Here is a 26,347-nt window from a genome sequence, read left to right on the forward strand (position 1 = left end):
GGAATACTTCTGAATATAGTCTTGTGTATAGAAAGGGGTACGACAGATAAAATTAATTTTTTCAGGTCACCGGGCATAGAGTGGTAACTGACATTCACATTAGTGGAGGGAAATTTAGACACAGAGGGAAGAGAGCCAATAAAAGATAGAGGGAGAGGTTAGAATAATGCTACAATGATCAAGGATACATGTAGCCATCAGAATCCAAAACAAGGCAAGAAAGGATACCCTCGCCAAGCTTCTGAAGGGCCAGCGCTTCATTGATGGGCTTTTTCTGATTTTAGACTGTAGCAAATGCATTTCTGTCATTTTTATCTTTCCTCCAAGTAGTCCCTCCTTATGGCCCTCCTCATAGACCAGACCTAGATTTATTTCAGTGGCACCTCCATACATTAGATCACTAAAGATATATTTTAAAAAAATCATACCTCCGTTTGCACCAAATAATTCCTTTGTGACCGAATGTGTTTTAAGAAGCCAAATATGTTGACAGTTCCTTCATGTTGAATCTGTTGCAACATACTGTCCAGCACAATGTATGTGCCCGTTCTGCCCACACCAGCACTGATCAGAGGAAGAGAAAGGAAAACCTTAATGTCAAGTACAAAAGGAGAGTGAATGTAGGGTCGCTGTTAGCTGTCAGGTTGAGAAAAACAGCTTCATTCCCCCAAGCAAATATGCCATATATGAACGTAGTGATGTAAAATTGTAAAGACTTTGCAGTTTGGAATAATGCTTTTAAAACAATAAATCTACTTTTGGGTTTGTTTCTGCTGTGGGTCAAACTGCTGGGCAACCTGGCTGCTTCTGTGGGATGTTTTAAAAATAGTTCCAGCAGTTATTGTTGGTGGTCTGTTATATGAGGAAATCATACGCATTGGGGAACAGTGATTAAAGTAGACATTTAGTTTGAGAGGAGTGAAAGCATCGGCTTCAGGAAATTCTGAAGGCAAAGGTCCCTGGGTCTGTGCTGCCAGTTAGATGTGTTTGCAAAGGTTTTGACACTAATGAGAAAAAGGAATTTGATGGGGCTTTCAGCTGAAAATTCATTTCGGCGAGACTGCAAGGAATAAAGCACAACTTCTGTCATTTGTAAAGGGCCATTGTCGCCCACTTTCTTCAAAGCCTCTGTCTGTGGGACAGAACTCAGACTTCTTTTCAAATGTCCCCACAAGTACTACAGTGAGAATTAGCGCCTGCTCTGCACAATAGTCAGGTCCTTGTCCCTTGGCTAAGAGACAATCCCTGACCTTCAGAGCGGTTTTCTTGCATTCTCTGGTTTTCCTCAGTTTATTGTCAAGCGACTAGATTAAAAACCTTCAGGATCAAGCTCTCCACCTCTATCTGAGAATAAGACCAAGTAGGTGATTAGAATGTCTTGGATGAGCTGTGTATCAAAGGCAAATAGTTGCTTCTGTGAAAACACAGCAACTCCCTCTACACAGATACTGCATGGAGAAGTGAAAGCGATTTTGGCAGTTATGAAGCTCTCCGCACTTGGTCAGTATTAGCTGCAATTATTTGAACTGTAATGGCATATCTGTTCTCTTTTCTTCTCTGCTCAATGGTGTTATTTCTATTCATCAGCCCCCTCTTGGAAATTCTAGTTCTTGGGCAACAACAAATTCCTAACAGAGTCAACGTGACTTTGAAGAAGATGGGGGGAACACGAGAGGGATTTGGGGGGGCAAAGTATTTATAAAACAAAGTCAGGTTTATTTTGTTAAATTTCTCCTAGTCTGAGTGCCTGGCTTCTCTAATACAAACCTGGCATGATAACTCTACCACAGATTAAGTCGGAACAGGGGTGATATTTTAAGCATTTTCATCCTATGGTGTTGTGTGTTGCTAATAGATGTTTAAGAACAAAACAGTGCTGTCCCTGCCTCACACAGTTAATAAGCTGAAATCCAATTCACATAGACCAACACCCGCTGCTCTGACATTTTCAGCCTTTCAGACTCCAATTGTGAGTCCAGCATACTTGCTCTTACTGGTCAATGCTTATGAAGATGGGAAAATAACTTCACTTCCCGTGTTGCATGAAATCACTTCTGGTTGGGCAAAACTTTCTCCTCCTCGAATCCCCGTGTGTCAGCATAAAGCACATTCCTGAGACTTACCTGCAATGGACGACAACTGGCCCCACGGCATGACGCTTGGCCTGGGCAGCCTTTCTCACAAAGGTCAGCACCGGCAGAGAGTACTCTGGAACACCCATGTCAGGCCACTGAGTGTAATGATACTGTGTGACTAGGCGCCCACTGGATCTTCCTTTCTGAGAGCCCTGGAAGAGTTCAGACAGCTGATAGCAGCAAATAAGAATTATGTGTATTTATGGTGTACAGCATGTACATATTCTGAAGCATGGTTACATCGTGAGGTGGCTAAATGAAGCTAATTATCATACATACTCTCACATACTTAGTTTTTGGTGAGAACATATGCACATGTATTTACACACACATACATTTATGTTATTTATGATATCAACTTTACATGCCCACTTAGCTAGGCTATATAGTAGGCAGTTGCCGTCCATATGACAGATACTGTGGAAGTCTCTGATTATCATAGATGTGGCTAAAGTTTAAATTCACAGATTGGGTTAAGAAGCTCATCTTCCCTGGCATGAGTGAGATTGACCTAGTAAATTGAGAATTTAAAAGCAAAGCCATGTTTCCTGAAGAGGAGATGCTTCTCAAGCCTGCAACATGAAGACCCAACTGGATTATTGGCCTGATGGGCTCTAGCCTGGACAACCTTTATCTGAATTTGCAGATTCTCAATCTACCCCACAGGTTTTACACTTAGACATTTCCAAAATCACATAAGTCAATCCAAAACCAAAAATCTAACTAGCCATATTCATCCATCATGACCCCACATATCTTTAACCATCCATTCATCCATCCATCCATCCATCCATCCATCCATCCATCCATCCATCCATCCATATCTATATTTATTTAAATCTAAATCTATCTATCTATCTATCTATCTATCTATCTATCTATCTATCTATCCATCCTTTGAGTACCTGTCTGTCTATTCATTGTTCCTATATTTCCTGTTTCTTGTGAAAATCAAAAGTAACGTATTGTTTCTTGGGGAACTTTTTGTTTCATGTTTTAATTTCTACCCATTTTAGGTTGGTAGTGGGATTATATCAGGGCTATACTATGGAAGTGTCTACATAGGACAGGAAATACTTTTCACCTACCAGTCTACTGCAACCAGTGGTACCATGGCTGTTAGGTTCTAAAAGAATAGCTGATGCTTAGCTATGTGGACGAAATCATTGGGATTAAGATGCCATTGTGTTAAGAGCTCTTTGTACCTTTAATTATTGAGATTTAACTCTAATTTGGTTTTATCACTGTGATGGCTAATCTTGGTTGTCAACTTGGCACAACTGAGAAGAAAGAACTCCAACTGAGGAACTGCCTCTACCAGATTGTCCTGTGGACATGTCTGTGGGGGCATTTTCTTGCTTGCTAATTGAAGCAGGCGAGTAGAAGGGTCAAACTACTGTAGGCAGTGCACCATGGGCAGGTGGACCTGGTCTATATAGGAAAGCAGGCTGAGCAAGCAATGGAGAGTAAGCTAGTAAGCAGTATTCCTCCATGGTTTCTGCTTTCGTTCCTGCCTTCACTTCACTTGATGGCAAGCAGTAAGCAGACTAAATCCTTTCCTTTCCAAGTTGATTTTGGTCAGTGTTTTATCACAACAACAAGAGTCCAGCAAGGACAATCACACATTTATTCAAATAAAGATCAAATACATCTAACAACTGATGATACATAATACACCATTTATTTTACTTTATCTATTTTAATGGACAGATAGGAATGTGAATATTGATGATGTATGGCATAAGCATATTTTAAATTTGGATACATGTGGATCACTAAATGAAGCCAATTAACACATGCATTATTTCACAGACTTTTTGGTGAGAATACTTAAATTGGCACCACAATATTTTCAGTCTGTAAAACATCATTTTAAATTATAGTCCCCATATTATACAGTAGATCTCTTGACTTCTCTCTTCTTGCAACCTTTGGTCAACACCACTCTAGTTCTCTATATTCATCTTGGCAGCTACCATTCTACTTTCTACTTCTATAAATCTAACTTTCCTGGAGTCCACATATAAATAAGATCACACCACATTTGTCTTTCTGTTCTGCCTTATGTCACTTAACATACTGTCTACAAGGTTCATAAAAATTGTTCAAAATTACAATTACCATTATTTATTGTGGCTGATTAATATTGCATTGTGAACATATGCTCCAAGTTTTATCAGTTCATCTGTTGGTGTAATATGCCCACAACTTACTAGAGAATTTTTATGTCAACTCTATACAAGCTAGAGTCACTTTGGAAGAGGGAACATTGATTGAGAAAATGCCCCCATCCCATTGGTCTATGGGCAAGAACTGTGGTTCATTTTCCTTACTGATGATGACGAGGGAGAACCCAGCTCACTGTGGCTGGTGGTCCTAGGTGATATAGGAAAACAGGTCAAGGAAGCCATGAGGAGCAAGATAGTATGCAGCTTTCCTCCATGGCCTCTGCATCAGGCTTCTGTCATGAGTCCCTGCTCTGCCTTTTCTCAGTGATGGACTGTTGCCTGGAGTCATAAGCTGAAATAAACCCTTTCTTCACCAAGTTGCTTTTGGTCATGGTGTTTTATCACAGCAATAGAAACTCTAAAACCCTTACCTTCTTTATCTTTGTGTTTCTTAGAGTGAAATTCCTCACAGTATAATAAGCAAGCACCTGGACATTCTTCTGGTTGACTAGGAAGCTTCCATATTCTTCACTACCATCAGTAGGCCAGTACTGGTCACATTTTCTCTGTAAAAGGAAAACATAAATATGTAATTTACATCTTTCAATCATCCAGTGTTCATATCACTTTTGAAATAAGTAAAGGTTTGGGACAGTGACATGAATGGACTCTTTATTGTTACTATTGTATATTCTTTCATGTGCATGGGTGTTTTTCCATGTGTAGCTATGCACCACTTGTGTGTACTGTGCCCACCCACAGAGGCCAGAAAACAGCAGTGGATGCCCTGGAACTGAAATTATAGACCTTTGTGAGCTGCTATGTGGGATCGAGACTCAAACCTGGGTCCTCTGGAAAAACAGCCAGCACATTCATTTCTCCTGCCCCATTAATGAACATTTATACTTTTAAACTATTGCTTCTTTTTTCCTAAGTAATGGTAAATCAGTTGTAGATGACCCAGAGATAGAATCATAGGTCTGAAAGAAATCTCAGGCAATCTAGTCCTATTTCCCCCCTTTTAAGACAAAGGTAGCAAATCAGTGAGCACTGAGTTACCACAGACTCAGAAGTCAAAGCTAGGATCCCTTGAATTGAAACCTACTTTGCTCTTCATTGGTTTCCATGAGTTCAATTTACTTTTCCCTACATTATGAAAAAATGCATTGAAGAAGTAGATAACTTGATTCCTAATGAGAAGGCATTTTGAGTGATAATGTCAACAGCTTCCTTTGAGTTGTTATGATAGTAGGATGAATACTATGAGGCTGGAGAGCTGGTTCAGCAGTTAAGAGCAACTGTTGTTCTTCCAGAGGACGTGGGTTCAATTACTAGCAACCATACAGCAACTCAGAAACTGCAATTCCTATAACTTGTGATCCTCAGGCACCAGACATGTGTGTATAGATATATACACAGGCAAAATACCCATAAAAGATAAACATAATTAAGAAGAATGCCAATTATCTTTCATAATTTTTGCTGGTCTCTATATTGACCGTATCAGAAAGTAGAAGCATCTGGGAATGATTTTATAGCCCTGTCATTCCAGCATGTGGAGGTAGAGGGGATTAGGAAATCAAGATCAACTTTGTAGAGAGTTTGCAGTTAGCCTGGGTTAAATGAAACTCTGTCGTAGAAAACAAAACAAAATAAAATTATCTAATTAAAAACACCCATAACTAATGTGGGGGTTGTCCTGATAGATGACTACATACTCTTCCTTTCTCCACAAGGTTTGTTATCATAACAATGACTTCCACATTATGCTCCCATATCATTCTCCAGAAGTCTTCTGCTGTGGACTTGAGTGGACCCTGGGCAGCAATGTAAGCCTTTGGTCTGTTGTAGCCCTGAAGAAACAAATCACAAGTATGTCCTGTTACCTGAATCACATGCTTGTTTTAAACTGTGGAATCTAAGGTCAGCAACCCCTTTTCAACATCAGAAAACTCCACAAAGAACCTGAAAAACTATATACCATTAGCTTTCAATATACCATTGAGCACTAGTAAAGACAGGATTTGCCTTCAACTTCAACTTTTGTAAAAAATAATGAGTTCTCTTGAGACAAACACAGACTTGTATCTCTGCTCTAGAGGCATTTGGTCCAAAACTATCTACTGTGCTTAAAGTCTGGTCCTTAATTGTGTTATTTTGAAATATTTTTCAGGCAATATGTCTCAGTTGTCTATAGCTAAAGTGCTAGAATTATGACCTCTTGTAATGATAAGTCTTTCTGCCAAGCCACCTGAGTTCTGCCTGCCACATTAGGGCCTCAAATAACACACAGAGACTTATTTTAGGTATAATGCTGGCCAGTGATTAGGATTTATTATCTACTAGCTAGCTCAGTCTTAATTTTTAACCATAATCATAAGACCAATGGAGGATGCTGGCGGAATCTGTCCTGTCTTCCTGGGATCACATGGCGGCTCCAGAGCAAAGAGCATGAGGAAGAGGAATAGCATGACTTCCTGTTTGTCCCTGCTTATATTCTGAGTCTGCCTGCTATATCACTTCCTGCCTGGATCACAAGACTTCTTTATTACATTTCCCAGAATCCTCCTTGACTCCAAGGAGTCTGGCCTAACTTGCTTCTTCATTGGCCAACAATACTTTATTCATTAACCAATAAGAGAGACATATACACACAAGGACTTCCCCCATCAACCTCTTTCTTCTCCTTGGGGACACTGAGGCCAGCTAATCATTACTAGATATCTCCGAAGAAGCAAGCAGTGTGGTATTGATGCTTTGCAAATGCTGCTCTAATCTATCATCTGTACAAAATGAAATCATCAGCCCTGACTTGGTGATGAGGAAACTGAAGATCAGAGGAGTGAAATGACTGTCCAATATCACTGCTAGCCAGTGGTGGAGCTGGAATTCCAAGTACTTATATTATACTCCCCAACCCCACATTCTTTTGACACGCAAATTGCCTCCCCTGGAAGCAGGAAGTAGATGCTTATAATGAATACACTCTATAGGTAGGGACTCACTTCTCTGAACTCAGTGTTGAATGTAGCATTAACATGAAGACAGCTAGACTGTGAGACCAGGGCCAGGGAAATGACAGAGGTCTGCTGACATCCAATTAACCACACTGGGGAAATGAAGTAAGTTCTAGCGTTATCTACCATTATGAAGAACACAGCAAAATGATGTCATGAGGTTGCCTAAAGCCATAGAGGATGAATACTGACTTCATAATATCATTTACCTATCGTTTAGTACTACCATGGGGAATTTTCAGTTCATATTTATTTATCATCTGTGATATACATAACAGTGTGCCCAGGAACTGAGAAAATTCAAACTAAGTACTACACCTATAGCCTCACATTTATGGAGTTATCAATCTATCTGAATATACATATTCTACCTGGAGCATACATTTTAGCCTGAATTCCCTCTCTCTCTTACAAAATAACAGAAGGACAGTACTATTTAATCTAAAGTCCTATAACCACAGGCTCTCCTACAAGTTATTCAATTTGTTTGCATTTTTGTTACATCAGATAACACTTATTATATAATAGTATACATACATCATTGTGGCATATGAAATTCAGAGCTTTACAAACATTCCATAAGATTTTAAGTCAAATATGCTTACATCAACATAATTGGCATTAATGTAGTCAGTCAGTTTTCCATCTTTTTCAGCAAGTTGTGTGAGCTTAACTCTGCTATGATCATCTGGAAACAAAAAGAACATTATTTCACTAAAGTACAGACTTTATACTTATATCATAATTTTATTGTAAAATTACACTTAACAGAAAAGAATATAGTTCAGCAAATATGGGGCGTCCTGATTAGACAAATGTAACAAAGACAAATGGACAAAGATCTTAGATTTAAGAGGCTAGAAAACTCAGTGAGGCTAGAATACTCAGAAAAAGACTCACAGGTGCCCAAAGGTAGGCACACAGTGCCAAGGAAAATGTGAGGTAAAGCTGTATTACTCTAAGAAAGCGGTTTTCAGCCTGTGGGTCACAACTCTAATAGGATCACACAGTATACATGCACATTATGATTCATAACAATAGCAAAACCACAGTTATGAGGTAGCAATGGAATGACTATATGGTGGGAGGGGTCACCACAACAAGAGGAACTCTATTGAAGGGTCTCAGCATTAGGAAGATTGAGAACCATTGGCATAAGGCAGTAACCAAAGTTTTCAGAGAGGCTTGGATCTGAAGGTGGCATCTTAGATGGATTTTAAAAGTGGTCCAGGGACTAGGAACAGTGGAGTGCCACTGGAGAGAAAAGTGATGGGAACTTCACAAAGCTGGGGAAGGATGGCAGCAGATACTGAATGGGAAGCCGGAAGAGGAAGAGGCAGCAGTGAGGGAAACAGAGGGACCCTTGGGAGTTTATGGCAAGGGTTTCAAACAAGACAAGGAAGTATACACCGATCAAATGGTAGCAATTCCATTATGACACCTGACACTAATGCCTCTGACAATAGACACATGTAAATAGATTTGTGGCTCCTGAAAAATGGGTCTGGATGCCAGGCTGACCTGTTTGTATATTCTGATGCTAATGCATTTTCTTAAAATTGGGGTTGTTTTTCTTCATTTCTAACATAGAGTTTTAGTACCTGTTGTTGCAGGTTGTTTAGGCAGGAAATAAAATAGTTCTATTTACAATGCTAAGAAAATTGAAGGTGTTCAACAAATGTCAATCTCTGTTCTTTCTTAACTTAACCAGATTAATTTCTCAGGGGAAGAAACAAATCCCCAGTAGAGCCCTCTGCTAAAAAGTAAATACTTGTGAGAACCCCTCTGTCAGGAAGGCAGCATCTATGCAAACTACTGAATAGAACATGGTAATTAAAGAGAGGAGCATGCAGTCCTATAGGCTAGACGAGAACCAGAATTTGAGACCTTTTGGTAATGCATGTGGTTAGGAAGCCATCCAACCATTGCAGGAGAGAGGATAGAAGTGTTTACATTTTCCCCCTTAGATGGAGAAAGGAACAGGAAGTGAGATTTCAAGACACGGAAAGGATACTCTGCAGGCTACCAAAAGAGAAACATATATGCCAACCCAGCCATAAAACCTTCAATCTACATGCTGTCCTCCCTTTCAAAATACACTAGGGTAATGCTGGCACAAAGCATGTGGAAGTAACCAATCAATGTCTGAATTGACCTTGAGGCCCATTCCACTGCTTTGATGACCAAAAATCAGAGACTAAATAGCCCAGTAAAGCCAAATACTACAGGTCTTTAAAAAAGTGATAAAATGATTCCTAATGACTTTCAGCTGTACTCACAAATCAGTGTCTTATTCAGCCATCATCAGAGAAACTTCCTCCTGCAGCAGATGGGAACAAATACAGAGACTCTGATCCCCAGGGCCAGATATTACACACATAGGAAGGGAGAGAGAGAGAGAGAGAGAGAGAGAGAGAGAGAGAGAGAGAGAGAGGAGAGAGAGAGAGAGAGAGAGACCTAGGGACACACAGCTCTAAGTGGGATATCTCCATCAAATCCCTCCCTTCAGAGCTCAGCGAATCCTATGGAAGAGGAGGCAAAACCATAAGAGCCAGAAGAGTTGGAGGACACCAAGAGAACAAGTCCCTCTGAATCAACTGAGCTAGACTCGGCCACAGAAGCAAGCACAGAGCTTTCACAGATTTGCACCAGGTCCCCTGAGTATATATTATGGCTTTCAGTTTAGTGCTTTTATGGGACTCATGAGTATGAATGAATGGGTTCCTGACTTTTGTGCCTTCTTGGGTTCTTTTCCCTCTGTTGGTTTGCCTTCTCCAACTTTGATGTGAAGGTTTTTTCTTTGCTTTATTTTATTCTATTTTGTTTGGTCACATTGGTTGTTACCTCTTAGAAGCTCCTTCTTTTCTAATGAGAGTGTGGATCCAGATGGGAGGACCAAGTGCTCATTAGAAAGTGAAGAGAGATGGAGATAGAAGGAAGACAGAAATAAAACCACATTAGGGATGGAAGCACCAATGCTGCTTAAGGATGAGGGAAAATGCAGCTAAGAGAGCATGGAGGGAGGAATGAAAAGAGTATCTTTAGCAGATCCTTTGCAAATCCCAGGAAGAAAGGGTGAAAGCAAGTACAGGTAGAGCAGAAAGAGGAAGCCAAGAAGAGCTCAGCAGGTTAGTAACATCACTAAGAGCAAGTGGATCCTAAGACGTTGGACTGTGAATTATGAACAATGGCTGGGACCTCACAGAAACACAGTCTGTCTATGGGGGTGAGGAAAGGGATAGATTAAAACTGAAATCCCTTCTGTATAAAGGAAACCCATGCCATTGATGGCAGCATGTGCTGAAGTGGTCTTAGTATCATGCCAGTATTAGCAGGCAGAAAATCCTTTCCCTGATCACCCAAGCCTTGTAAAGACCCTAATGAGAGGTCCATTGTTGAATGATGTGAGGACACTGGTCAACAGGACAGCACCGATGATGTCGCAGTCAGCTGGGTAAAGAACATACTTACAGGCTACAATATTGACGTATCTGTTCTTGTGCTTGTTGTCTGGATGATTGGAGCTGTCTGCTGTAATACCTAAGTCAACAGTACAGCTCTGCACCTCCTGGAAAAAAGTGGCATGCATAACATTTTAACATAAATTCTTTCACAACAAGTGCCTCTAAATATATGGGAGACAAAACAAATAATATAGTCTAGCAAAAAATGTATACATATGTATATACATATACATATTTATATGTTACAACTACTTCTTGGCTAAAAGAAAATGCAGTGAAATAATGCCTTACCTGGTAAAACTCTTTCAGTGTCTAATGAGGAAATGAATGCCAAAAAAGTAAAGAAATCAAATTCCACAGCACACGACAAATGAGAAAAGAAAGTGTTCATATTAGGTTTACAATGGAAAACTATGATCATGCAATAAATACATTTGTCACATACCAACACAACAGAATGTTTCAAACAGTTGCATGCAAATCAAAATTCCTAATAATTTGGACCTTAATTATGTAAATGAAAACAAAACAACACGTTTAAATGGGGATGCTGGTATAATATGATGAATATTTAAAATACAAATAAGAACCACATATCCCATGACCCATTTTGTCATAGTAATTGGATTTGATAATGTAAGAATATAGTTTGAATTGACCTCAACAGCACTATTTGAAACTCTGAATTAGTGATATATTTTTTAGTTATTTTATGGAATAAATAGCTTCCTATTAGGTGGTTTATAACAGATTTAGGGTTGTCAAAACAATAAATGCTCCTAGAAGGTTTTTAAACACAGACACTGTCATTTTGAAACAAAATTTAAAAGTCATTACTTTGTATAGATTTAACTAGTAGAACAGTTAGGAAAAAAAAAACTTCAGTGGGTACAGAAAAACCGTTTGGCTAACTTTCCATTAAAATGGATTATAGACTTTTCCAGAAGTGTTTCCGACCTAAACATATCAGTTTAGAATTTGTAAATATATAACTGAGATAAAGAAATGAAAGTCTCCTAGTTTCTGAGAAAATATAACCCAAATATGAATCTCCAACCCCACTGTAAAAGCACTCAAGGCCTCTTTGGCAAGACGTTCTGAATGACTAAAAGCAATCTAATATAAGAACCACTTAAAAGGTGTAGCATTATTAGTTATTAAGCTGATTACTAAGTTAGTTACAAGTTTTATTAAATCAGATCGAGTGAAAAACAATGGGATTAAGAGAAAATTTTGAGTAGAAGTGTGGTTGTTATATAAATTTAATTATTGTGGACTGTTTAATAATTTCAGGATGACTTGACAGGTGTGAACCAATGACTATCCTATAGACAACACTGTCATCAACTTCAACTACAAATTATTATTATTATTATTATTATTATTATTATTATTTGCTTAGGATTTGCTTCTGTATATGTGGAAATTCAGAGTCATTTCTCCTCCATTTTTCCCTGATGAATTATAGGTCTGTTTGATGGTTTCCATCAGTTAATGGAGCAGGTAACTTTAACACCACAGTTAGCACAGAAGCAATCCTGTACTCCCAGTAACCTTGAGCTGATAGTAAGAAAGCAAATTTGATGCTTTAAACATGAGCGTCTTTATACTCTACCACATTTCCATTCTAGCCTTTTGAAAGCTTTCTAATCTGTTGCCCTTCCCTTCCCTACTTAGGTCTTGACTGACAGGACACCTAGGAAGTTTTGTTGGGTGTGAGAAGTTGTTGCTTATGCAGATCAAAGGACAAGGAATCCTGTTACCAGGACCAGAGATCCATACCTTTAAAGAGAGTGAGTTCTATCGAGTATTGGGGAGTGAGGAAGAGATACACAGACAATACAGAGTGTGGTGTTTCTGAACTGGGGTGACTGGGTGGCAGGAGGCGAGGCTGCCAGCTGCTTGCTTGGTGTTAAGTTTAATAGAAAGGATATGAGATTTCAAATCACAAACCTGAATCCCAGCTTTGCTATTTATCAGTTGTTAATTAATTTCTGTGACGTTTGATTGCATGATCCCATGTCATAAAACACAACTCCTGGATTTGAATGTAGGTTGCCTATGAAGCCCTTGGTTAGTAACCTGTAACCTCGGAAATGACAACTCCTCGTATTTGTGGTCCTTATTGTTTAAACCAGGGCTTGTGACTCCTTATTTTGAGAAATATGATTGAGTGGTATGTCAGTGGGCATGATAAAATTGCAGTGAATTTTTCCATCTCTTCTAAGAATATTTAACAGTGTCATTAGACAATTTTCATTGATTGCAAAGTTCAAATGATTTTAGAAATATATGTTTTCTTGGAGAGTGGGTGTGATTTCACTTTGCATAGTGAAAGTTTCTAGATGGTTCTGAGTTTGTGTTGAGTTGTCATACTTAGAGTTAAGGATTTATATTCAGTTTTGCTAAGAATCATCAAGTTTAGTAGTTTAGTATAACTTATGTAATTTGGAAGATGAAAATGAGTCACTGTTACTAATTTAGATTTAAGAAAAGAATGTTAGCAATCTGTACTTAGCTGGAATGGATTCACACTTATGCTTGTTTTTTCTACTAGCCCACACTTGCTTTTAAAACAGAAAGCCGATTTTCTAAGTGATTTAGTAACTAAAACAAATCTCCTAAGCACATATACAATTATGGAAACAATATCACATTTTTCTAAAATTAAAAGTGATTTCAATGTCTTTTCATCATGAAGTAGCTTCCTGCTGAAACTTTGAAATTTTCTACATTTCATATTATTAAAACAGACATATTTAAATCATACCTCAAACTCCTCAGTGAACCCATTGCTTGCATGTAAGTCTGCAACATGCTTTGGAAAGTGCTTTATTGGAATTGCTCCAATATCATCTAAGTGAATAAAAAGAAAAAAAAAACAAACACATTAGAAAGGATAACAGGAGAAATTATCGTTTCTTCCATTTAAAAGGGATCATCTAAAATAACTTCAAAATTCAACCATAATAATCCTAACTAAATTGCAAGCTCCAACTTTACATATATTTATTTCAGATTTGGATTTGATTATAGATTTCTTTTCCCTATATACTCTAAATAGAAACTAATTTCTTTTCATTGTTAGATTTCCAAATAGTAGTAAAACCATACTTCTTACCAATGCATTCATCTTACTTTGAACAATTTTGTTTAATATGAATAAATACTGCATATAAGTTCTGGGAAAGAGATGTGGAAATAATATATTAATTTACTTATTTATTTTTATTTATGAACTCAGTAAAAATATAATACATAAAAATTCATAAAATATATAAAAACTAGCCTTAAGTTTGTTATATTGTGCTGGCTAGATTTGAATTTGCCATTGTTCCATCTCAGCATCCCAAATGTGAGATTGAGATGTTGTATCATAACCCTCAGCTATATTTTCAATCTATCATTGTACAATTACACTTGTATAAAGTTACATAGTTCAATATCTTATAATATGTAACTATATGTATATACTTGAAAATATTTCTTCTTTCCCTTTATATGTAACAAAAAACATTTATATGACGCATATTCATTAATCATAATGAAAAAATCTTTGGAATTTTAATCTATAAAGTTTCAAGATTTTAACTTGAAAATAAGCCATGTAAACAAAGCCATGGATCTGTTAACTTATTTGTGAAGGAGCCAAAGTTATTTTAAGGAGCCTGGTGTTTTCCTTTTCTTTTCTGGGAAAGATTTTCTGAGATTAAACATAGAAATTCACAGTATATGATTCTTTTTTCTCTAACAAGGAAACATCAAACACATTTTGATAGAAATGGTTATTTACATTAACAGATGTTCAATATTTAGGCCTTCTAAAAATTTTAAGCTTCAGTTACTAAGAATTTCTTCATTAACAAAATCAGACTCCATCTGTTCTCCCTCTTAGACGAGTGGACCTGAATACTAACACTGAATTAGCCAGTGAAGCTTGAGACGTACCTAGATATCTTTCACCTTCACACCTACAGAAGGATCTTGCCTGCAAGTAGCATGTATAATTAGGTAAGAAAACAAATGATTTGTCACACCTACAACATTAGTTCCTAAAAATGTCTTTCAGACCCATAGGTCCCCCACGGCCAGCCAGCCCGGCCCTACAGGAACACCCAAGTATTTTGTTCTGTAGTGAGAGGAGGATATTTTCATTTTCTGATTTCCCACTAAGAATAAATACTCCGGTGATCAAGAGCAAATGTTCCAGACCCGAGTAAGTGAGAGGAGCTGCCTCTGGATTCAGCTCTTCTGACACCCACAAGGTGGGGTTTGGGGATTCTTTGAATCACTGTGTCTTATGGAAGGTAACACACTGTGCAGAACTTTAGCTGACACTAGAGCTAATCTGAACTCCCATGATGATGAGGACATGTTTGGAAGCGAAGGAAATCACAATTCCACAGACAACTGAGAACTTTCATTCTCAAGACGCTAAAAGTGTTACATTGGAATTAATGCTGTGCTGAGGTAAAGTTGGTCTTAATAATTCTTTTTTTATATTTTGTTAACAGGTTTCAGAAGATAACAACATGTAGAATCTGTATCTCTGATAACAATTTGTGAATATCTAAACAGTTTAAAACAGGACTTGTAGCTGGGCAGTGGTGGTGCTTGGGAGGCAGGGGCAGGAGGATCTCTGTGAGTTCAAGGCCAGCCTGTTCTACAGAGCAAGTTCCAGGACAGCCAGAGATACACAGAGAAACCCTGTCTTGAAAAACCAAGCCAAACCAATCAAACAAACAAATAAGAAAACAAAACCAAAAATCAACTGCAGGGGGAAATGCTGACCATGCCAGCTTGAGGGCTGGCACAGGTGACACTGACCACGCACACTTGGGCGTGGTCAGAGTGACATAGCAAGGCTTTAAATATGAGGGTAGCATGTGACTCTCTCTGTTCCCTCTCCTGCCTGGTTGTACAGGACTGGCTCCATCTCGTGAGTACTTCCTAATAAACCACCTGTTTTTCAAACTAGTTCTGACTCCATTTTAATCTGCATTAATTGCATTCCACATTAATCAACCAACCAAACTAAAAAAAAAATCCCAAATAATAAGAAAAACAAGACTTCTATAAAATGACCACATTGAGGACAGGCCTCTTTTCTTGCTCTGGTTTAAACCTTGTCATTGTCTTGTCCTCTCTCTTCTTACACTTCTCCCTCAGTACACATACTTCTTAATAACATTGCCTTTTTCTTTTTTAAAAAACAATTTTAGTTTTTGAGATAATATAATGACATAATTTCTCCCTTCCCTTTGCTTTATCTAGACCTGCCCATGTACACTTCCCTTTCAAATTCATGATCTGTTTTTCTTTAATTGTTGTTGTTGTGTGTGTTTATATTCTTAAATACATAAATACAACTTGTTCCTAATGTATAGTGTTATAACGTTTTTCAGGGATGACCACTGGTAGGATAAATGTCCACTTCCCAAGGGAAGGCAATTTTCCAGGTTTCAGCAGTTCTTAGTTGCCTGCAGTTCTCTCTCTCTCTTTCTCTCTCTCTCTCTCTCTCTCTCTCTCTCTCTCTCTCTCTCTCTCTCTCTCTCGTTTTTCAAGACAGTTTCTCTGTTGTAGCCTTGGCTGTCCTAGAACTTGCTTTATAGACCAGACTGGCCTTGAACTCACAGAGATCCACTTGCTTCTGCCTTCTGAGTGCTGGGATTAAAGATGTGCGTGCCACCTCTGCCCCAGCATGCAGTTCTTTTTGTAGGGCTGAGGCTCCACGAGCCTCTGGGCTGTCCCTCATCCATGTTAACATGTCTATTGTTGTTGCCCTTGTTCGATCACACTTAGGCAGTTATGTTGGTGAGACTCTTGGGTGCAGTTGCTGATATTTCTTTGAGACACAATCTCACAACAAACTTGTTGTACCTCTGGCTCTTACAATCTTTCTACTATCTCTTCCACAATGATCCTGAGCCTTCTATGCCAGAATTGTACTGTTGACCTATCAGTTGGAACTGGGCTCACAACTCTGCATTGTGATCATCTGTGGTTTTCTTTAATTGTCTCCATCTGTTCCAAAGAGAAGTTTTCTTGATGGGGGTGAAGATTACACTCATCTGGCTAGACTCTGGAGAAAGATGTGTCCCTTTTAAAAATCCCTTTGTCTTCTGAGGAGTTATAGTATATAATATAATTACATAAATGGCTGTTATTTTGCCTACAGGGAAAACTCTAGGGTCAGGAAGTATTTGCATCAAAATGATCCTGCATTTTGAATGTTGTTGTCCATGTAAATGGTGATAAAATAGACAATGCTTTTTTAAAAATATTCAATCATTCAATGTCTGGAAACCAAGCAACTATACAGTCTAGGTATTTCCACCCCACCCCTAATACTACCACCACTGTTTTGGGGGTTTGTCTTGTTTGTTTTTTGGTGTTGGGGAGTGTGTGTACCCCAATATTGAGAAATCCTTTCTCACATAAACACATATGATCAGGGAGGATCTGTCCTGGTAAGTTTTATGACAACTAGACACAACCTAGAGTCATTGGGAAGAGGGACTCCTGAGCACTGGGAAAATGTTTCCATATCATTGGCCTATAGACAAGTTTGTTGGCGCATTTTCTTGATTAATGATGGATATGAGAGATCTCAGCTCACTGTGGATGGTGCCACCCCTGGGCTGGTGGTCTGAGTTGTGTAAGAAAACAGGTTGAATAAGCCATAAGGAGCAACCCAGTAAGTAATATTCCTCCATGGCGACTTCTTTAGTTCCTGCCTACAGATTCCTGCCTTGAGTTCCTGCCCTGACTTTACTTATGATGAATGACAATTACCTGCAAGTGTAAGATGAGATTTAGATATTTGTTTTGTTTTTCTAGACAGGGTTTCTCAGTGTAGCCCTGGCTGCCCTGGAACTAGCTCTGTAAACCAGGGTGGCCTGGAACTCAGAGATCCACCTGCCTCTGCCTCCCAACTGCTGGGGTTAAGGGCATGTGCCACCACCACCCAGTTTGGAAGTATAAGGTGAAATAAACCCTTTCTTTTACAAGCTGCTTTTGGTCATGGGGTTTCATCACTGCAATAGAAACCCCAACTAAAAAAGAAATTGTTACCAGGTTCATGAAATTTCTGTGACAGATGTGAGCATGTTTTGGGAAGGTTTGGGAAGAGCTTTGGAACTTTGGGTTAGAAAAGCTATTGAGTGTTTCAAGTTTAATGAGGTATTGTGGGAACTTGAGTGATCATGGTGAGAGCAGTATAGATGACAGAAGCCTAGCATGTGAAGTTTCAGAGAGAAATTTGAGAGTCCCTTAAAGAATGTTTATTATTTTTAACTAACAATCTGTAGTTCTGGTCATCTCAGGCTGGAACTTCGGCTGTGATTAAGAAGAGACTAGTATCACTAAGGCGAAAACCATGTGGGAAATGTTTCCTTGGGTCAACAAACAGAAGTTGTAGTTCAGAATAGGCCTAGGATATATCTTGTCTGGCATCCCAACTTGGTAATATGTAAGAGTTTCCCAGGTTGTACTGGTTTTGAAGAAATGAAGTAAGCGTGAAGAGAATATGAGGCTCGGCACTGTGAAGGTCCAGGTGCAGGTGTAGCCTCAGATGCAATGAAATCCTAAGGATTGAGTAAACCATGAGGAGCAAGCCTCTAAGTGATGTTTCATGGCATCTGGTTCAATTCTTGCCTTTACACTGCTGCCTTGAGTTCTTGTCCTGACTTTCCTCAGTGATAGAGCATGACCTGAGCATTGTAAGATGAAATTAAAGCTTTCCTTCCCATCACAGCAATAGAAACCCTAACTACTACAGGAACTAAATCTTAGCCTTATTTTCTTTCTGCTGTCTACTTTTATTGCTTTGAGTTAGTCTGACCGTTTTTGCTTAGGTTTCCTCTACAGAAATGGAAATGAGTAAATGCATTATTGTTCTGGTTAGTTTCTTGTCTACTTGGCACAAATAAGTCACCTGGGATGAGAGAGACTGTTCTTTGGGCATGTCTTTTGGGGCATTTTCTAAACTAATTATTGATCTGAGAGAGTCCACCTACTATGGGGAGTACCACCCCTAGGCAGATGGCCTTGGGTTATATAAAGAAAGCAAAATGGGCAAGCCATGGAGAGCAAGTCAGTAAGTGACATTCTTTCATGTTCTCTGTTTCAATTCCTGCCTCCAGCTTGCTGAGTTGGATAATGTCCTGACTTCCCTCACCGATAGTTGTTTTCTGTCATGGTTTTTTGAAACCCAACTAGGATCATTATTTTCAACTAATATTAATTGGTAATAATGTTTTCTAAATATTATACTAGAACAATTATAAATTATTTTGAAATATAATCTATTTGAAACTCATGAGAACAGTATATAAGACTGGAGGCCCGATACATGATGTAACACTTATTTTAATAACACAAACATTTACTCCTGTGAATTATAGATATTTGAAAACTATTCCAATAAAGGCAAATGGTCCCACGTCATTCTTTCCACTCAGTTTAAGCCAGATACTCATACTCACTCTCTAAGTCATTACCTGAAATTGGGAAGATGGGTGTTGGTGGTGTAGATATTACTCGAGGGGATGTATTGTCTTCTAAATAAAAGTGCGCAGTCTGGAAGCATTTTCTGGAAAGAAAGAAAGAAAGAAAGAACACATAAGAGGATGATATCTAGGCTTCTTGAAAATTATGATGGAAGTTTCCAGATTACAACAAAAGTTGGGGCATGGCCAGAAGAATGATTACTGGATCTACATCTGTTTTCATAAAGCAGTCGTGCTAAAGAATTTCAGGTCATCCACATTTATCTCACTTTTACTGGATCCAAAAGAGCGAGCGGATACCAGACAATCTGGAAGTGGAGGTATTGTTTGAAGGGGCAGTTGGTACCAAATGGCACTTGGCAGATTCAGGAAATGTCAATGTCTTAGGTACTCTCCTATATGCACATATACAGAGGTATCTTGCCAACTTGGCGGGACATGGGTTGAAAGTAAAGAAAACCCCCTACAGAACATTTTTAAACCATACCCTCTGGAGCATATTCAGCTGGTAGGAAAAGCTATGTCTATATAGAAATGAAATTCCATGGTGGCATCATTTTGAGGAAAAAAGAAGGCAGCTTTTACTGTACAGTAATGCAGCAGTGATGTAACTTAAGTGAGGATAATGAGCACAGAAGCAAAACCAGAGTGAGGTTTCTGACAGATGCTAGTCTTGTTGATGAGCATTTGGAGAATGAATATATTTAGAACCAATGACAATTGTGACCTACAATGTCACCTGCATCTATTTTCATTCAGATAATAAGAGTAACATCTGGTGAGAGCATACTACAAAGTACCAAGCAGAGCAAATACGCAACTGCTTCTCTACAATAAAGTAAGCCATCCCTTGATTTAAGAAATTTAGGTAATTAAAACTGCTAATGACTCTCTTTTGATGTGTGTTATTTTATTTAACGTATTCACTAATGGTTGAGTTCCAACAGAAATATCTCTCTAAAAGAAAACGTTAATCTTATTTTCCATTTTAAAGCTTCAGGTTACATGTTATCTATCCTAATGAGCTTTAACGTGACATTTGTTCTTATTCAGTGTCCTCCTAAATCTCAGGATTGTTCTAGTAATCAGTTCCCTGGATACAGTTCTTAAATGGCTTTCCACTGTTATTAGAATCATATTGTTTTCTTAGCAAGGTTGGTAAGTCCCTTGCTTCCACCAATCTTTATCACTTCACTGCCGATGACCCCTTCACCAAGCAGGCTTCAGCGCTCCCTGCTCTCTTTTTCTCTCTTAGACAAGTCCACTTGTACCACTTTAGCCTCTTGGGTATTGCTATCCCTCTGCTTACAATCCTCCTTCTCATTCTTTCACATCATCTTAAATGCTACATCCCCTGAGGACCCCAGACATCTCTGTCACTATTCTTCTCCCTTTGTTTGCTCTGTGGCACATGCCACTATGAAAAATGCAAATCCTCCTCTACTTAGGATGAGGCTATTTCTGGATAAACTGGAGCTGAAAGTGCATTAAGTTTACCCCCAACCCACCACATGCCATAATTTAGGAACATAGTACAAGGTAAAGTGTTGGTTATTTGTTTCTGTGATAATGTGACTGGAAATTTTTAGTTATTGTCACTGCTCAGGAACTCAAGAGAATGGTGAACTTCATATGGCAGATCCCACAGAATAAATTTAAAATACAGTTTCTACTGAACATGAACTCCTTCGGTAGTATGGTAAAGACAAAATAGGTTGAGTCATCTCAGCTAGGAACCTTCTATTACTTATGCATTTGTTTTTACATTCATAGTAAGTCTCATCCACCAAAATATAAGCCAATCATGCAAAATGGTTAATTACTGCAATGTTATTCATAAATACCATCATATTATAGGTACCCAAACATACTTTTCAATGAATATACTATAAAATTGTGTATTGATACTTATGTTGTAACTTTATCTGTCAAGAGAAAAAAAACATAAAGCACCAATGTTCATAGCATGACTTGGCTCTGAGAGTATAAGAACTTGAAAGTCACACCTGAGAGAACAGTAGAGTATTTTGCAGAGACAGCAGTAGTATAAGAAGATGAGTGGATAAAGATTCAAGTGTCAAAGGGACCCTTACACCAATTGCATCTTGGAAAGCAGTCTGCAGTCAGATGAGGAATGGGAAAGTTGAAAACAACCAGGCTCACACTAAAGAACTGTGTTAATGATAGTACACATGAACCACCCTGAATCCACACTGAAGCAAACACCTCAGGTAACATTTGTTGTCTATGCATCCACAGCAAGCATGTTCTGACTCTGACATGGAGGTGATGGACTTGGAACATGCCTCCTGGGACTTCCTGCACTTCACAGCTGGCACACGAATCATTTAGCACCAACCCTCTGGTATTTAGTTAATTTGGGATTTTCAGTAACAAGGAGTTCAGTGTCATGAATCATATTTAGTTGCTAAATATTGCTTTCTTCTATTAACTTAAAGCTCATCTCCCATAAATATTGCCAAATGTCTAGGTCTACTTAACATTAATGCTGTGCATACCTTTCTATTGGTATTCATCTTTTTGATACATTTATCAACAGGATCTAGCTAATATTTTATATAGTTTCTAGATTCTGAAATCCACAATGTTTTAAAACTTAAATCTACTTATCTGTGCTCCTTTCTTTTTCCGATTTTTTATTTAACATTTATAGTCTATAAATCTGTATACATAGCAGATGATTTAGCCTGCCTTGTTCTTGCCAATTAGTAATTCTTTTGTTTGCTTTAATCAGGATTCTCCTTGGGACCCAAAATGTCTTACTTATCAACAGGCCAGGCAAGCAATACTTCCTTCAGGACAGCTTACAGGTATTCACTCTGTGAAATAGCTTTCACCTCCTAAGCAGATTCTAGAAACACAGTCTCTCTATGCACTGTATCTGCCACACACTTTCATTTTTATGTATCTACAGTAGACTGCTTTGAAAAAATAGCTATTGAGCCCAGAAGTGGTCTTGAGTTTCTGAGCATTGAAATATGCTATTTTAGTTACTTTGAGCAATTGGTTTTTAGGATAGTTATTTTGTGATATGCTTGTTCTTTGCTATATCCGTACTCCAGTTTTAAAAATATAGGTCTATGTCTGATTTTACAGAAATCCAACTCTTAATACAGTGACAAGAATATAATGGTACTCAGTGATTGCCATGTTGCTAATGTGTGCTAGAGCAATTGGATTAATATCAATTCTGCTAGCTTCAAATACATAATGAAATCACTAGTTTTTAAAGACAGGCATCCCAGTGATGCTACTTGGCACTAATTTCCCCAAGACTCTTATAAATCATACAAAAAAATCTTGTATGAGAAAGAATTAAAATTGTTTAGTCATTTAGGTACGTTTTTACAAGGCAGTCTTACATGAAAAGTGACATTCTACCTGAAGGTAGTATTGTACTGGAAAGAGTACATTCAGTATTATTAGTTTTCCCCAAGAACCCACAAATATGAATTTGAGGTCAGGAGAGAATCTATATTTCCTAGCCCCATTTTCCCAATGGAAAACAACTGTATCTATGGAATCTTTTTCTATTTTTGATGATGTGCTCTTTTGCCAAACATAATATTGGTATTTTTCATGGTCTCCTTTTAAATGCTCTAAATTTTTTGTAGTGTTTTTTTTTTCTCTAAGAAAGGCTATTTACAAACCTTCCCTGTGGAAGCAGTTTTGCATCTTAAAAACTTATGGTGTGGCTCATGTAAATTATACCTTAAAACATCTGGAAAACAATTTCAAGACATATTACTTAATGTATGACAAGCCTAAGTCTCTATATTCCATCTGTTCTGAAGAAGCAGTGAGTGTCTTCACGTCTATATGCTAAGTGTTGATAACTGTGTCTCCTGCTAATTATCACTCTACTATGCAGAAAAAAGTGATGACTGTTTTAAACTTGTAGACACAGGTCCCATCAATCAATGGTAATCTGATTATTTAATTTACACCTTTCTTTCACAGTATTTAGAATTAAAAGCTGGAAATGTGTAATTATATCCCTTTTCAGAGTCTTCATACAAATACAAAACAATGTTCAGAAGGTTTGTTCATTCACAGACCACCTAAAGAAAGTCTCACAACACACTTAAAGATGATCTTACAGGTACCACCCAGTGAAAAGCAGAAGAAACACATTCATAGGTCAGAAGTGGAGTAACCACAGCCATCTAATAAATTAGAGGTGAGCCTGGGAAGGGACTCAGTTTTTGCCATCTACAATTTGTTCTGACTTTCTGCTAAACTGTTTTCTCTTGATGTCTCTACAAAAGCACAGGGAAACACTTAGGTAAATTAGACAAAGTATAGGACTCATGATTCCATGTTGAGGTTAATATTCTACTAAAAATTATATTAGAAAAATATTTTTAAAAATCTTACCACTTTACTTCCCACATTTATGTCTATGATCTTTTCATTATTTTTTCACTCATTATTTTCTTATTTTTCATGTGTATACAGGGGGCACATGTGTGTGGAGGTCAGAGGACAAACTATGGGAATCTGTTCTCGTTCCACTGATGTCAATCCCAGGGATTGACTTAAGTGAACCATCTTGCTGGACTCCATGATCTTCTTTGAGCTCGTGTGTGTGTGTGTGTGTGTGTGTGTGTGTGTGTGTGTGTGTGTGTGTGTGTGTGTGTGTATTATGAGGAAAAGTTACAACTTGCGGATCTGCTATTCCCTCATAGCATTTGTTAAAATGATATTCTCTGTTCACAAGAAGGAATTGGGACTCTTGTGAAAAATTTGTTGATCACAAGCATAAGAAACTATATTTGGGCTCTCAGTTCTACTTCATGGAAACATATGTTTATTTTTAGTGCCAGAATTTAGTGCCTTAATTACTTTAGCTTTGGAACAAACATTGAAGTCAGTGAGTATGAGCCATTCATCTTTCCAAAATTCATAGAAGAAAATTTACAAGAAAGTTCTTACAACTCCAGGTTAGGAGCTGCCTTCTTGGACATAATAGCAAGTCATAAGCAATGACAGAAAAGAAATGAATGAAATGGACTTCATCAAAATACAAATGTAAATATGTTAAAAGATATTATTACGCAAATAAGAAGTCTACACACAAAATAGAAAAAAATTATGAATTGAATAATGGTGAAGGACATGTATGTAGAACATATAAAAATGCTTGCATTTCAGATAATGAACTGTGGACCAGAGAGATGGAGTTTATATATCTAAAATATACAGAAAACCTGGGTAGGCATGGAAGTCTGTATGTCATCCTAGAACACTGGAAGGCAGAGACTTGGAAATCCCCAAAGCATGTTGACCAGTCGGACCAGCAGAAAGAGGGATATCTGGGTTCAACTCTGTCTCCACATTTGAGGGAGAGAGATTGAGGAAGATACCCAAAAAGACACTTGGATATCTCCACACATGCATAGACACCTGCACGTACACATACATGCACCCACACACATGTAAATGCAAATATGCATGCACTCATGCCGGCATAGCTCTCTCCCTCCCTCCCTCCCTCCCTCCCTCCCTCCCTCTTCTCTCTCTCTCTCTCTCTCTCTCTCTCTCTCTCTCTCTCACACACACACACACACACACACACAAACACACACACACACTCACAAAAACATACTCAGAAAAATAAAACAATAAACAAATAACCGAATTAGAAATAAGTTGCAAAGGATTTGAGCACACAGGTCTCTAACTGTATGAAATCGCTGAATAAGCACAAGGCAAAAAAAGTACCCAGCACTATTAGTCACAGGGGATGTCTGACTAATGCGTTGCACTGCCCATTTTAAACAGATGGCTTTTATGATCTATCAGAATTATCTCATGAAAGTGCCAGCTTTCTTTTTAGGTTTAAACATAAAATCTTGGAAAAACTCACAAGGACTGTGAATACTACACATTTTTTTTTGCCTTAGATTTTCTTCTTTTTCCTAAGTAACAACTTTGCTTCTTCAACTTGAAATCAATTCTAGAAGAACTTTCTTTTCCTAAGAAGGAAGTGCCTAAGACACTGAAGAGAAGCAGTTGAGTAGATGTGGGCTTCCCTGCACCTGCTTGTGCTCTCCTGCTTCACTGAGTAAATTTCCTCTAGAATGGTTTTTTTTGGTGCTCTCCTCCACCACCACTGCTGCCTCTGTTAGTGTTTGCTCCCTTCCCATGGGCTGTGGATTTCACAATGCCTAAAATGCACCTCTCTTTGCTGATAAATTCACATTACTAATAAATATGCCCATACTGGAATTTGAATAATTCACACAAACCTTAAGCAAGAGATTATTGTGATTGGGCACAATTCACCACACCCCCAGTGCGTTCCAACCAATCAAGAAGTTATTTTTTGTAGTGTGTTCATTTTATGCAGACACAAGTAAGATATCTAACAATTTTTAGTGGATTTTGAAGGGAGGTAGCAGGGAGTGACATTATTTTTTACGAGCATATTTAACAGACAAAATATATAAAGCCACCCAAGTGTTCATCTTTTAACTACATCCTTATTCAAGGTCCATGAAATAGTGTTTGTGAGGAAAAGAGAAACATCTTAGTGGTGAGGAGGAAATGGTCTCAACAATTTAATCTGGTTTTCTTGACAATAGACATAGGATAATCCTTACTAACGATGGTTTAAAACACTCGGATTTTAGTTTCTCATGAAATATCAGACCATATTAAACACACCAAATTTTAAATTTGCACAAGATAGCTTAGAATAAATAATAGAAATTATGAGACTTACTCTATTTTTTATTTATGTATAAATCACCTGTCATCTTATTAGAGTTTAACATTATCACCATTAAATATGAAATATAACTTGCCATATCTTCCAACTTTTGTTAAATTTATTGAAAACAAATTCTCATTTATCCAAATACTTCATCTTGTAGGGAAAGTCAGATTAGACAAAAATGAATAAAGTGAAAACACTGAACATAAAACACATGTTCAAAAGTTTGAGCAACAAGTCTAGTGGTGGGGGGAAGAAAATTCAAACAAATGGTGGCTGACTAACATTTACAGACTGCGTGCGATGTTCAGGGA

General features: G+C 38.0%; 1 protein-coding gene across 7 annotated transcripts in view; it reads right to left on the minus strand.

The window, feature by feature from the left end:
* Positions 1 to 26,347, minus strand: part of Ptprz1 (protein tyrosine phosphatase receptor type Z1) — a 173,755-nt gene that overhangs the window by 12,808 nt on the left and 134,600 nt on the right. For 3 of the 7 annotated variants that reach the window (XM_035450951.1, XM_027389970.2, XM_027389975.2), the window contains 9 exons: positions 19,286 to 19,377; positions 13,555 to 13,640; positions 11,076 to 11,096; positions 10,792 to 10,888; positions 7,926 to 8,008; positions 6,022 to 6,156; positions 4,735 to 4,869; positions 2,124 to 2,305; positions 429 to 564 (listed from right to left, as the gene is read on the minus strand). In XM_035450951.1, coding sequence (XP_035306842.1) covers positions 429 to 564; positions 2,124 to 2,305; positions 4,735 to 4,869; positions 6,022 to 6,156; positions 7,926 to 8,008; positions 10,792 to 10,888; positions 11,076 to 11,096; positions 13,555 to 13,640; positions 19,286 to 19,377 — 967 coding nt within the window. The remainder of the gene's footprint in view (positions 1 to 428; positions 565 to 2,123; positions 2,306 to 4,734; positions 4,870 to 6,021; positions 6,157 to 7,925; positions 8,009 to 10,791; positions 10,889 to 11,075; positions 11,097 to 13,554; positions 13,641 to 19,285; positions 19,378 to 26,347) is intronic. The other 4 variants (XM_027389969.2, XM_027389973.2, XM_035450950.1 and 1 more) reach the window with 2 other exon arrangements.

The sequence above is a fragment of the Cricetulus griseus genome, assembly GCF_003668045.3.
Source record: "Cricetulus griseus strain 17A/GY chromosome 1 unlocalized genomic scaffold, alternate assembly CriGri-PICRH-1.0 chr1_0, whole genome shotgun sequence".
NCBI classification, from domain to species: domain Eukaryota; kingdom Metazoa; phylum Chordata; class Mammalia; order Rodentia; family Cricetidae; genus Cricetulus; species Cricetulus griseus.